The sequence below is a fragment of the Saccoglossus kowalevskii genome, chromosome 16, assembly GCF_978046115.1.
Source record: "Saccoglossus kowalevskii chromosome 16, keSacKowa6.1, whole genome shotgun sequence".
Classification (NCBI taxonomy): domain Eukaryota; kingdom Metazoa; phylum Hemichordata; class Enteropneusta; family Harrimaniidae; genus Saccoglossus; species Saccoglossus kowalevskii.
Window position 1 is genome coordinate 34,478,925 of NC_140656.1, and position 15,082 is coordinate 34,494,006.

The 15,082-nt window shown below is 35.9% G+C and overlaps 1 protein-coding gene across 3 annotated transcripts in view; it reads left to right on the top strand.

The window, feature by feature from the left end:
* Positions 1–15,082, top strand: part of LOC102801601 (ATPase MORC2A-like) — an 80,270-nt gene that overhangs the window by 537 nt on the left and 64,651 nt on the right. For 2 of the 3 annotated variants that reach the window (XM_085491416.1, XM_085491419.1), the window contains exons 2-8: positions 1,489–1,542; positions 3,384–3,418; positions 4,077–4,145; positions 4,394–4,484; positions 4,763–4,946; positions 6,236–6,329; positions 11,870–11,996. In XM_085491416.1, coding sequence (XP_085347542.1) covers positions 1,489–1,542; positions 3,384–3,418; positions 4,077–4,145; positions 4,394–4,484; positions 4,763–4,946; positions 6,236–6,329; positions 11,870–11,996 — 654 coding nt within the window. Of the gene's footprint in view, positions 1–167; positions 188–1,488; positions 1,543–3,383; positions 3,419–4,076; positions 4,146–4,393; positions 4,485–4,762; positions 4,947–6,235; positions 6,330–11,869; positions 11,997–15,082 lie in introns of those variants that run through there. The other variant, XM_085491417.1, reaches the window with a different exon arrangement.

Here is a 15,082-nt window from a genome sequence, read left to right on the forward strand (position 1 = left end):
TTGCCTGTTGACCACACTTCGCGCATTTAATTTGTGTATTGCATTGACGCTGTTTTTGTTTAGTTTGATGAAGATGTTTAATGGTAATGCTTTTCAGCAATGTGGTAACAAAATGTCAATGATGAATACCAAGTCTTCGCTTACTAAATTATCAAGTTCGCCGGAAAGGAGAGAATGTCGATATGAGGTTAACATGGACGTCATTTTGATAGATTATATTAGTTTGAGGGGTGACTGACTTAATACTAGAAAGTGGTGTATTGTCTACTAGTATTGAAGAAATACTAGAGATGTATTAAATGGCGGCAAAGGGTCACATTCCTGCATGAAGAAAGCCAACTTATGTAAATTATTTCTATTGAGTTCCGGCGTGTCTCAATCGCCCTCTGACGCGCCAATCACGCACGTCAATCGCATATTGGCGCAATCACGCACCATATGCGATTGACGTGCGTGATTGGCGCTAAGCGTCTTATTTGTTTCATACACTGGTGATTAACAAGAGTAAATATTTTAACAATCATCATTGAGTGAGCATGTGTTTGAAATATATAAAAAAAAAACCTTATTTTAAATATATAATTGTTATTATCTGGGTCAAGAAAATGAAAAATCTGAGAAAAAAAATTAAAAAAAAGTATTTTAGCAATAGTATTAAACTGTCAAATATGGTTTAGATAATTTTAACTATATAATTTTCTTTCGATTTTGAAGGCTTTATAACTGAAAAACATGCAAATATATGAACGTTAACTTTTAGATTTTCTTCTTATGTTTAAAACACTGATAGGGTTTTCACTCTTCAAAGATAATAATCATAATAAATCATTTATTTGCATATTATGATTATCCGCTTTTATTTATTCTGCTGATATCAGACAAAATAAAAATGTATATGGGCATTCAACAATATCTCATTACATATTTTCAAACTTGCCAATTTAATTACATTGCACTCATGATATTTACTGAAATTTCTTTTACTGCATTCACTTATTTAAAGTGACAGTGTTTTCCATGAATTATTATTAGTTTAGTTTAAATATGCATAGTATGAACATCATTTTTGAGCTGATTACATACAATCAATCAATACATGTAACCAGTCATCACTTGGGTTCTTGGACGTTCACTGATTTATGGTTTGGTATCTAATTTCAACTTTGATATGGGTTCCATACAGCCTATGCAGTTTATGTAAAATGTATTTTTGTTTGTACGAGATTCAAACATGTTCTGCATGACGACTAGTTTACAGTATATTTACGAGTGTTATTTATAATTTAATATAATTTATGATTAGTAACTTGTCTGAACCATCAACCATTTTGCGCAATATTACTGAAAAGCACTCATCTTGATTTGAAATAGTGTCCTACAACAAACTTATCAAATCATACCTTTTTAAAGTTAGATTAATGCGTATGGTAATCTCATATTGGTTACAGCTTTGTTCTGAATTGTTTTTTTTTGTTTTTTTTTTTTCAGAACTACTCATGAATTTCTATTTGGAGCATTAGCTGAGTTGTTGGACAATGCAAGGTGAATTTTTAACAGACCTGCCTTTCCTGCTTGCCTGCTTCAATAGTTGTTCTTCTGCTTCTATATTATTTTTATTAAGTAGTACATTTTAGCAAATTGTGCATCTTGTACCTCTACGTGTACAGTAACACCTTATCATTGCATTTGATATGGTTCCAATAACCTTTGACACTAGTTTACTTGTTAAATATATATACAGTGATGTACAATAAAGATTTGTGTTTCACATATACATTGGCCCAAAGATGCATGATCACATTATGTTAAACAATATATCTAGTACATGATGAATTTTAACTAGTATTATAGTCGTTTTTGCTTATTCAGCTTTAAAGCCTTATTTTTATGGCAGGTATTTATTCTGTCCTCTCCTGATCCTAAATAAAGATTCCTCAGGCTACAAGTATACTGGCACTCCACTTTGTTATTCAAATCTCCAATGGAGCATCTCATCAACTCTGCATGTCATTTGTGCACCAAACATTGCATGTTTCTATTGTATTGTATGCTTTTCAAATTGGCTTTCATTGTTTTACAATCCTCACTTTATGCTTTGCATACATAGAGAATGGTCACTTTGAATGGTAGCTTATTAGATCCTTGTTAATTTCTTCAAAATGTCAATTATTGAAGGTCTTCAGTGTTATAGTTGTGCTTTGCTGGTAACACTTTGCTTAATTTGCATATACTGTGAATACCTCTTTTTGTATTGGTGTGTTTAAAAACACCAATATGCGTACATGGTGAACACTTCTTTTTGCTAATTATTTGGGCAGGATTTAGTACTTAGATTTTCTTTTGTTTAATTTGCATTTGTGAATTCTCTTCTGCAAATTAAGTTTAGTTGTATATAGTGTTTGCCGCAAATGGAACAGTCCTGCTCACTCTCTTCAAAACAGATGACAACACTTAATGTATACCATGGAGTCCATGTGTCTGTCTCTTACTGATTTGACTTTTTAGGGTAGTGTGCTTGTTGGCTGATATTGTTTTATTCTTATGGATTGTTTTGTCAGTCGTTTGTTTTGTGTTCTTGGACTTGTAAATTTCCCTATATGACTTTTGTCTAAAGATATACAGTTAGGTATGTTATTTCTATCCTACTGCTATGCTAGGGAAAACAAAAAGTGTTTTGTTTATAAAACATGTGGTGCTGGTGAATAATCATTTAGTTCGGTATTGATTGGAAATGACCCAGTCTAACTGAAATGCAATTGTTGGAAAGATTGTATACATTTAGTAACTTTTGTGGCAAGGTCAAGCAAATGGATAAGATTCAGCAGGCCACTTAACATTTTAGTTATGTTTGATAATTTCCAATGGTTGTTTTAGGGTTGTATCTTTGTTATATTAGTGAGGACAAAAGTGGTATGCACTTGTGCATGATTAATAGTAGTTGCAAATATGGACTATTAGTCTTTTTTTTTTTCAATTTGACCATGTAAGTAAATTGCCTTTTCCTGCACTTGATAATACACGCTGTTTAGGGAGGATCTAATGCATTAAATCAAATGATTAATACGGTTGGTTTATCTATGTTTTACAAATGGGTCGTGCTTTTTGTTTAATTTAGGTAGTTAATTTGGGTTCTTTCACTCTGGAATTTATGTTTATAAATTCTGTAGTTTGTGTTTATCTTGGGGTTATAAGTTGTGTTCATTATTGCAATGTTTCAAGGCTGTTTTAACAAACACTGGTCTGTTGCAATCTCTAGTTTTCCTATGTTGTGAATGTTAAGTATATGAAAATACAATATACCTATAATATATAATCAATGGGTTCAGTATTAATAAAACATGCATAGAACTTTTTAAAGTCGTTTATTCATTTAATGTTTACAGAGATGCAGGTGCATCAAGAATTGAAGTTGACACAGGTATGTTTTGTTTTTACAAATATGTTGTTTTATATAAATTGTCCATGGATTGCCAATTCACTGATTAGTCACTGCAGACTCGCCTATTTTCAAGAGGATAATGAAGCCTAGACAATAGTTGGCTATGTGAACAATTGAAAGCATTGTATACCAGTCCAAATGGCATTATGCAAATGGTTGTATACTAATGAGTGGAAGCAGTGACCATTACCCTGGGGCAAGTTGATGCACCGACTGGGAGGTACTGCTCTTACTGATTGTTTGTATAAAGGTGTTCACTATAAACTTAGTAGTAAGTGAGCCATAAGCTTCTGAATTGAATTGCTATTGCAATAAACTGAAGGAAACCGCCAGTACCTGGATATTACGTACACAATACGATTGTTCTTGTAAATTTATTATATCATTTCTTGCTATGGCTCAGTATTTTTGGGTCCTGAGAAATTTACTTGGTGTTTTGGGGTTCTGAGAAATTTACTCTCAAAGTAAAAATGCACACTAGTTTGGGTTTGTCGAAATGACTTACAAAGTAGAGATGTATGTAAAAGTATAGTTGCCTGGAATCTTTACATTTTGTATATTAGTTTTTAATACATTAGAGGCTGTGAGACGCATTAACATTTTGTCTGCAAGGTAACTACAGTAATTTTTTTTTCAGTTCTAAATGATGAAGTTCAAGGTGGTTATCTTATATATTTCCTTGATGATGGTGAAGGAATGGATCCTGGTGAGTCTTGCCAAAAATATTCATTTATATGCAAAGTTGATTAGATAATAGCGCCATGACTTACCAACATAATTAAATGTTTCCCGGAACATTTCATCAACAAATTATTTACATATTACAAATTACATATTTTTTTGGTTTAGAGAATTCTACAATGTAAAGTACTTTTTGTTTTTTTATGTGGTTGAGATTGAAGGCAGGATTATTGATACTGTGAAATATTTGAATTCAAAATTGTTTTTATACAGGTGACACTGCTAGTATAATAACATTTGGTAAATCATCCAAAAGAGCAATACATTCTAATATGATTGGACAATATGGTAATGGCTTGAAATCGTAAGTATTCGTTTTCAAGATTCTCAATGAAATGATGGCTGTTTTTAATAATTAATAATAAGTATGTTTGAAACCGTTATCACTAGAAATATTCTGATATAATAATTTGTGAAAAATGCTCATGTACTTGATGAATACATTATTTAAATGCTTGAGGTTTTTTCAATTATACTATTTGAACTACTTTGTAGGTAATGTGTCATCAGTTTTCAGTGTTCAGTTTTCATGTGTATCGCCTTTTTTAATTTCCTGTTTTCATTCTTGTTATTTTTATTTAGTGGTTCCATGAGAATAGGCAAGGATATGATTTTGTTTACTAAAAAAGATGACACAAAGAGCTGTCTTTTCATATCTCGAACATTTCATGAAGATAAAAACATTGAAGAAGTCATTGTTCCAATTCCATCTTTTAATGGTAGAACAAATCAGCCTTTATTGAAGAATGGTGCTGATATTACAAAGGTATGGATATATGCTATTAACCATAAAGGTGACATATTTTTTCGTGCAGGATTATGGTGCAACATTGTCTTTTTCTTTTTTGGACCAAATGGTTATAATTCCATATTGGCTACATGTTTTTTTTGTGGGTGGTGTTTTTATTTGTAAATGGTGAAGACATAAATAATAACATATTTGACATATTCACGTAAGTGCCAGTTGTAATATTTGTTTATTCATAGTTGTGTTTCTTGAAAATACTTGAAAAAATGGGCAGCTAACCAGAGTTTCTCTATAGATAAGCATTTTATCTATTTACAAGTTATCATGCATCTATTTAGTACATTGGTAACATCTAAATGTTTTACTCATTAGCCTGTACACTGATTTTTACAAGTTGTGTATACATTTGCTCTGATTTTTGTGTTGAGGAGAACTGCTGGTAATAAAGACATTTCCAGCGGAAGTATGCAAACAAACCTGAGAGTTTTGTTTTTATAATAAAATTTACGAATTGATGTGTTCTGGTAATTTACCAGGACCAAATCGGAAAGAGAAGGCAGAGAATAAAAAATTACATTGAAAGACTGCAAAAACAATGAATACATTTTAATAGGTAATAACAGAAAACAATTCCTATTAACATCTTATTAACTAATTCTAGCTAAATAAAAATTAAGCAAATGTACATATTACAAATCACGTCTATACATTTACCATGAAATCTATCATTGTGTTTCTATCAATGCCAAACAAATGCAAAAATTCTTCAACCAAAGCAGTGGACACTTTTATTGGAATGGGAATCAGTGATAAGCATCAATTGATCATACTGACAAGTAGTTTGAAGAAATGACAGTACCAAGATGAGTTGGCTGCATATTTAAATCATTGAAAGAATAACATCAGGGTTTTCAGACTTAAAATGTTGTATTTTCGTGTGTAAATTTCAGTGTGAACCCACAAATGTACTTATTACAAACCATACCCAAACTTTTGAACTTATTGTGTAAGTAACAACATTGTAATACAACTTTAGTAATAATAATAAAATAATTTTAGTAGTGTAATTTTGTTATCAAAGTGTCCAGATAGTGATTATATGTTTGATAGAAACTCTGGTGTTGTATTAATAGGCTTGCAGTAATATCCTGAATTTAATTGATTTGCACATTATAACATCTATTAAAAATTTGTGAGAAATTGATTTAGGCAACGTTGAGAACAATAGGGGCTTGAAGAAATAAATAGACAGAAGATTCATTATACATTATGGTTGTACTATATTGTCGCCTCTCTTCTGACACTAGCATGAACAGGAGATGGAACTCATTTTGAAGTATTCACCATTTCATTCAGAAAAAGACTTTATGGCACAATTTGATAAGATAACAGCTCCATCTGGTAAGTACATGGGTTATTCACATGTATGGAATGTTTGTATAAAATACATTTTGTTCCCATATTGCTCAATAGATGCAAGCATATTTCTAAGATTATGATAACTATAATGTAATAGTTTATCCACCATTTATGCATTCCAGGCATTCAGGGATAATTTTGTTCAAACCTTATAGACAAACCTTGTGTTAATTTTACCTATTCTGATGTTATCTTCTCCAAATCATCTGGTCACATGTTCATTTTACATATTTTTAGGTTATCTTGTCCAGACCGTCTGAGCACATGTTCATTTCACATTATCTGAGGCTATCTTCTCCAAATCATCTGGGCACATGTTCATTCTACATTATCAGAGGCTATTTTCTCCAAATCATCTGGCCACATGTTCATTCTACATATTCTGAGCTTATCTTCCCCAAACCATCTGGCCACATGTTCATTCTACATATTCTATGCTTATCTTCTCCAAACCATCTGGGCACATGTTCATTCTACATTATCAGAGGGTATTTTCTCCAAATCATCTGGCCACATGTTCATTCTACATATTCTGAGCTTATCTTCTCCAAACCATCTGGCCACATGTTCATTCTACATATACTATGCTTATCTTCTCAAAATCATCTGGGCACGTACATGTTCATTCTACATTATCTGAGGCTATTTTCTCCAAACCATCTGGGCATATGTTCATTCTACATATTCTATGCTTATCTTCCTAAAACCATCTGGCCACATGTTCATTCTACATATTCTATGCTTATCTTCTCCAAATCATCTGGGCACATGTTCATTCTACATATTTTTAGGTTATCTTGTCCAGACCGTCTGAGCACATGTTCATTCCATATATTCTGAGATAATCTTCTCCAAACCATCTGGGCACATGTTCATTCTACCTAGGTTATCTTGTCCAAACCATCTGGGCACATGTTCATTTGACATGTTCTGAGGTTATCTTTTTCAAACCACCTTGGCACATTCTACCTATTCTGAGGTTACCTTCTCCAAACAGTCTGGGAAATTGTTAATTCTATTTATGTTGATGTTGTTTTTCTCCAAACCATCTGGGCACGTGTGTTCATTCCACATATTCTAAGATAATCTTTCCCAAACCATCCGGGCACATGTTCATTTCACATTATCTGAGGCTATCTTCTCCAAACCATTTGGGCACATGTTCATTCTACATTTATCTGAGGCTATCTTCGCCAAACCATCTGGGCACATGTTCATTCTACATATTCTATGCTTATCTTCTCCAAACCATCTGGGCACATGTTCATTCTACATTATCAGAGGCTATTTTCTCCAAATCATCTGGCCACATGTTCATTCTACATATTCTATGCTTATCTTCTCCAAACCATCTGGCCGCATGTTCATTCTACATATTCTATCTTTATCTTCTCCAAATCATCTGGGCACATGTTCATTCTACATTATCAGAGGCTATTTTCTCCAAATCATCTGGCCACATGTTCATTCTACATATTCTGAGCTTATCTTCCCCAAACCATCTGGCCACATGTTCATTCTACATATTCTATGCTTATCTTCTCCAAACCATCTGGGCACATGTTCATTCTACATTATCAGAGGGTATTTTCTCCAAATCATCTGGCCACATGTTCATTCTACATATTCTGAGCTTATCTTCTCCAAACCATCTGGCCACATGTTCATTCTACATATACTATGCTTATCTTCTCAAAATCATCTGGGCACGTACATGTTCATTCTACATTATCTGAGGCTATTTTCTCCAAACCATCTGGGCATATGTTCATTCTACATATTCTATGCTTATCTTCCTAAAACCATCTGGCCACATGTTCATTCTACATATTCTATGCTTATCTTCTCCAAATCATCTGGGCACATGTTCATTCTACATATTCTATGCTTATCTTCCCAAAACCATCTGGCCATATGTTCATTCTACATATTCTATGCTTATCTTCTCCAAATCATCTGGGCACATGTTCATTCTACATATTCTATGCTTATCTTCTCCAAACCATCTGGGCACATGTTCATTCTACATTATCAGAGGCTATTTTCTCCAAATCATCTGGCCACATGTTCATTCTACATATTCTATGCTTATCTTCTCCAAATCATCTGGGCACATGTTCATTCTACATTATCTGAGGTTATTTTCTCCAAATCATCTGGGCACATGTTCATTTTACATATTCTGAGGTTATCTTCTCCAAACCATCTGGGCATATGTTCATTCTACATATTCTATGCTTATCTTCTCCAAATCATCTGGGCACATGTTCTTTCTACATATTCTGAGGCTATTTTCTCCAAATCATCTGGCCACATGTTCATTCTATTCTGAGCTTATCTTCTCCAAACCATCTGGCCACATGTTCATTCTACATTATCTGAGGCTATTTTCTCCAAACCATCTGGGCATATGTTCATTCTACATATTCTATGCTTATCTTCCCAAAACCATCTGGCCACATGTTCATTCTACATATTCTATGCATATCTTCTCAAAATCATCTGGGCACATGTTCATTCTACATATTCTATGCTTATCTTCCCAAAACCATCTGGCCATATGTTCATTCTACATATTCTATGCTTATCTTCTCCAAATCATCTGGGCACATGTTCATTCTACATATTCTATGCTTATCTTCTCCAAACCATCTGGGCACATGTTCATTCTACATTATCAGAGGCTATTTTCTCCAAATCATCTGGCCACATGTTCATTCTACATATTCTATGCTTATCTTCTCCAAACCATCTGGCCGCATGTTCATTCTACATATTCTATCTTTATCTTCTCCAAATCATCTGGGCACATGTTCATTCTACATTATCAGAGGCTATTTTCTCCAAATCATCTGGCCACATGTTCATTCTACATATTCTGAGCTTATCTTCCCCAAACCATCTGGCCACATGTTCATTCTACATATTCTATGCTTATCTTCTCCAAACCATCTGGGCACATGTTCATTCTACATTATCAGAGGGTATTTTCTCCAAATCATCTGGCCACATGTTCATTCTACATATTCTGAGCTTATCTTCTCCAAACCATCTGGCCACATGTTCATTCTACATATACTATGCTTATCTTCTCAAAATCATCTGGGCACGTACATGTTCATTCTACATTATCTGAGGCTATTTTCTCCAAACCATCTGGGCATATGTTCATTCTACATATTCTATGCTTATCTTCCTAAAACCATCTGGCCACATGTTCATTCTACATATTCTATGCTTATCTTCTCTAAATCATCTGGGCACATGTTCATTCTACATATTCTATGCTTATCTTCCCAAAACCATCTGGCCATATGTTCATTCTACATATTCTATGCTTATCTTCTCCAAATCATCTGGGCACATGTTCATTCTACATATTCTATGCTTATCTTCTCCAAACCATCTGGGCACATGTTCATTCTACATTATCAGAGGCTATTTTCTCCAAATCATCTGGCCACATGTTCATTCCACATATTCTATGCTTATCTTCTCCAAACCATCTGGCCGCATGTTCATTCTACATATTCTATCTTTATCTTCTCCAAATCATCTGGGCACATGTTCATTCTACATTATCAGAGGCTATTTTCCCCAAATCATCTGGCCACATGTTCATTCTACATATTCTGAGCTTATCTTCTCCAAACCATCTGGCCACATGTTCATTCTACATATTCTATGCTTATCTTCTCCAAACCATCTGGGCACATGTTCATTCTACATTATCAGAGGCTATTTTCTCCAAATCATCTGGCCACATGTTCATTCTACATATTCTGAGCTTATCTTCTCCAAACCATCTGGCCACATGTTCATTCTACATATACTATGCTTATCTTCTCAAAATCATCTGGCCACATGTTCATTCTACATTATCTGAGGCTATTTTCTCCAAACCATCTGGGCATATGTTCATTCTACATATTCTATGCTTATCTTCCCAAAACCATCTGGCCACATGTTCATTCTACATATTCTATGCTTATCTTCTCCAAATCATCTGGGCACATGTTCATTCTACATATTCTATGCTTATCTTCCCAAAACCATCTGGCCATATGTTCATTCTACATATTCTATGCTTATCTTCTCCAAATCATCTGGGCACATGTTCATTCTACATATTCTATGCTTATCTTCCCAAAACCATCTGGCCATATGTTCATTCTACATATTCTATGCTTATCTTCTCCAAATCATCTGGGCACATGTTCATTCTACATATTCTATGCTTATCTTCCCAAAACCATCTGGCCATATGTTTATTCTACATATTCTATGCTTATCTTCTCCAAATCATCTGGGCACATGTTCATTCTACATATTCTATGCTTATCTTCTCCAAACCATCTGGGCACATGTTCATTCTACATTATCAGAGGCTATTTTCTCCAAACCATCTGGCCACATGTTCATTCTACATATTCTATGCTTATCTTCTCCAAATCATCTGGGCACATGTTCATTCTACATTATCTGAGGCTATTTTCTCCAAATCATCTGGGCACATGTTCATTTTACATATTCTTAGGTTATCTTCTCCAAACCATCTGGGCATATGTTCATTCTACATATTCTATGCTTATCTTCTCCAAATCATCTGGGCACATGTTCTTTCTACATATTCTATCTTTATCTTCCGAAAACCATCTGGGCACATGTTCATTCCACATATTCTGAGGTTATTTTCTCCAAATCATCTGGGCACATGTTCATTTTACATATTCTGAGGTTATCTTCTCCAAACCATCTGGGCACATGTTCATTCTACATTATCTGAGGCCATCCTTACCTTGTACTTGCAACAAAAAAGCATGTCTCTAGGATCAAATAGTGATCTAGACCTGAAAGTTGGTGAATTAAAAATAACCACCTAAAAGTACTCATTATCCATATGTGTACAACAATGATCCATATTCAAAGGTAGTACCCTAAACCAAATCTACTATTCAGATCTTTAGATCCATGAATGTTGACTACACACAATCAGCCAACATAACATGTTGTGTTGTACACATTCAAACAAATAATGACTTGTCCTGTATATTGTGTGTATACTTGAACTTGAATTGTGTATACTTGATAAAATATGTTAAATAAAGATATATATTAGGAGTTATCTACTGCTACATTTTTTTGCCTCATCCTTGTACGAGATACTGAATGTTTGTGTATATATACAAGTAGTTTCCAATTGGACAATGCTTTTTAACTGCTAATTTTTGATTGAAAGGCTTGCAGAAGGCCTGACTTGATTATTTCTACATATAATCAGATACTTGGTGATACAGAATATCGCTCATCTTGTGCAGACCATTGACAATGATAAATGATTGGCATAAATACAATGCTCATGATAGTTAATCTGAAACAAGTCTTAAGTAAATAGATAGATAATCTGTAATAAAATCAGATAAAATAAATTGAGGCAAAGGGATATCTGGAATGTTAATTCAGATTCGCAAAATCCATAAATGATTTTTAAAAGAATATTTGTTTTTGGTTTACTCATTTAGGAACATTAGTGGTAATCTTTAATTTGAAACTACTGGATAACGGAGAACCAGAATTAGATATTAAAACAGACTCCAAGGATATAATTATGGCTAATCCTTATATTGGTGAGGATGAAATAGAGGACAGGTGAGTATTGTGAACATCCTGACATGTGGACAGTCTAATTCCCAACTGTTGTCGACATTCAAACTACGGTACCAACATTCACCCTAGTCCCAGCACCTTTCAACATTCTGACTACTCCCAGCACCTGTCAACATTCGCAGCACCTGTCAGCATTCTGACTACTCCCAGCACCTGTCAACATTCTGACTAGTTCCAGCACCTGTCGACATTCTGACTAGTCCCATCACCTGTCAACATTCTGACTAGTCCCATCACCTGTCAACATTCTGACTATTCCCATCACCTGTCAACATTCTGACTAGTCCTAGCACATGTCAACATTCTGACTACTCCCATCACCTGTCAACATTCTGACTACTCCCATCACCTGTCAACATTTTGACTACTCTTAGCACCTGTCAACATTCTGACTACTCCCAGCACCTGTCAACATTCTGACTACTCTCAGCACCTGTCAACATTCTGACTACTCTCAGCACCTGTCAACATTCTGACTACTCTCAGCACCTGTCAACATTCTGACTACTCTCAGCACCTGTCAACATTCTGACTACTCTGAGCACCTGTCAACATTCTGGCTACTCCTAGTGCCTGTCAACATTCTGACTACTCCCAGCACTTGTCAACATTCTGACTACTCCCAGCACCTGTCAACATTCTGACTATTCCCAGCACCTGTCAACATTCTGACTATTCCCAGCACCTGTCAACATTCTGACTATTCCCAGCACCTGTCAACATTCTGACTATTCCCAGCACCTGTCAACATTCTGACTACTCCCAGCACCTGTCAACATTCTGACGACTCCCTGCACCTGTCAACATTCCGACTATTCCCAGCACCTGTCAACATTCCGACTATTCCCAGCACCTGTCAACATTCCGACTATTCCCAGCACCTGTCAACATTCCGACTATTCCCAGCACCTGTCAACATTCGCAGCACCTGTCAGCATTCTGACTACTCCCAGCACCTGTCAACATTCTGACTACTCCCATCACATGTGTACATTCTGACTACTCTCAGCACCTGTCAACATTATGACTACTCTCAGCACCTGTCAACATTCTGACTACTCCCAGCACCTGTCAACTTTCTGACTACTCCCAGCACCTGTCAACATTCCGACTACTCCCAGCACCTGTCAACATTCCGACTACTCCCAGCACCTGTCAACATTCCGACTACTCCCAGCACCTGTCAACATTCCGACTACTCCCAGCACCTGTCAACATTCCGACTACTCCCAGCACCTGTCAACATTTCGTCTACTCCCAGCACCTGTCAACATTTCGTCTACTCTCAGCACCTGTCAACATTTCGTCTACTCTCAGCACCTGTCAACATTCCGACGATTCCCAGCACCTGTCAACATTCAGACTATTCCCAGCACCTGTCAACATTCCGACTATTCCCAGCACCTGTCAACATTCCGACTATTCCCAGCACCTGTCAACATTCCGACTATTCCCAGCACCTGTCAACATTCCGACTATTCCTAGCACCTGTCAACATTCCGACTATTCCTAGCACCTGTCAACATTCCGACTATTCCCAGCACCTGTCAACATTCCGACTATTCCCAGCACCTGTCAACATTCCGACTATTCCCAGCACCTGTCAACATTCCGACTATTCCCAGCACCTGTCAACATTCCGACTATTCCCAGCACCTGTCAACATTCCGACTATTCCCAGCACCTGTCAACATTCCGACTATTCCCAGCACCTGTCAACATTCCGACTATTCCCAGCACCTGTCAACATTCCGACTACACCGAGCACCTGTCAACATTCCGACTACTCCCAGCACCTGTCAACATTCCGATTACTCCCAGCACCTGTCAACATTCCGACGATTCCGAGCACCTGTCAACATTCTGACTACTCCGAGCACCTGTCAACATTCCGACTACTCCGAGCACCTGTCAACATTCCGACTACTCCGAGCACCTGTCAACATTCCGACTACACCGAGCACCTGTCAACATTCCGACTACTCCCAGCACCTGTCAACATTCCGACTACTCCCAGCACCTGTCAACATTCTGACTACCGTAATCCTTCTATTAATTCGATCATGAAAAAATAATTATTTTTGAGAGTGGCCGATTTATAAGAAGGAAAACAGAAATTATTTTTTTGAGTGGTCGAATTATAAGGGTATAAATTCTAGTAAATGAACTGCAGGATTGAGAACGAAAAAGAAACTACCACTTGAAGAAGAGAACACAACAGACACGGTGGCAGCGCTACCTTTACCACCCACAGAGCTTGTCAAGTTTTGTAAACCATAGTTCGATCATGCCAGTTGTAATTCGCAATAAAAATAATAACACATACACTCGCTCAATCTTTTTCTCATACTATTTTTTTTTTACTGCTTGGCATATTTTGAAAGAGTGGGGTGGCCCTAAAAATGTTTTACCAACTTCAATTTATATAAAACTTCATTCTAATCACCGTGACTACTAGATAAATGGCCAGCAGTCAAAAAGCATGGCAAAACATTGGAGAATACTTCACAGTAATATTGGCTTGTAATAAAAAAAATTAAAGAAAAATCTAAATGCAAGCTGAATAATTTATTACATGATTGTTTTACAGCCATCACAGGTCAATGTTGATCCAATGTTTCCTTGCAGACAACACAAGTTTGACTTCCAAAGACGCACTGTCTCAGTTCAAACGCGTCTCCACTTTGTCTCCTCATTAGCATGTTTTAAAATAAATGCGCATCTCCACTTATCTCCTCATTAGCATATTTGCAGTAAACAATAAATGCCTTTAGACTGACAAGCTGAATGATTGATTACATTACATGGTCTTTTCACAGGATGTTAGTGTGCCGCTATCAAATTTACTATAGGCCCAGTGGTAGGAAAATTGTGGTTACTAGTTCATTTACATTAATTTTGTTTTTGTCTAAATTGCCGGCAATCATAAATCACGCTGCACGCAACAGTGAAAGTGATTAGCATATGACACCAGTTTGACCCCACAAAGACGCACTTGGGTTTATCAAAGCTCACACAGTCAACGCCATGTCTGGAAGACTTCATTGTTTCTTTGTGGGTAAAAGAGG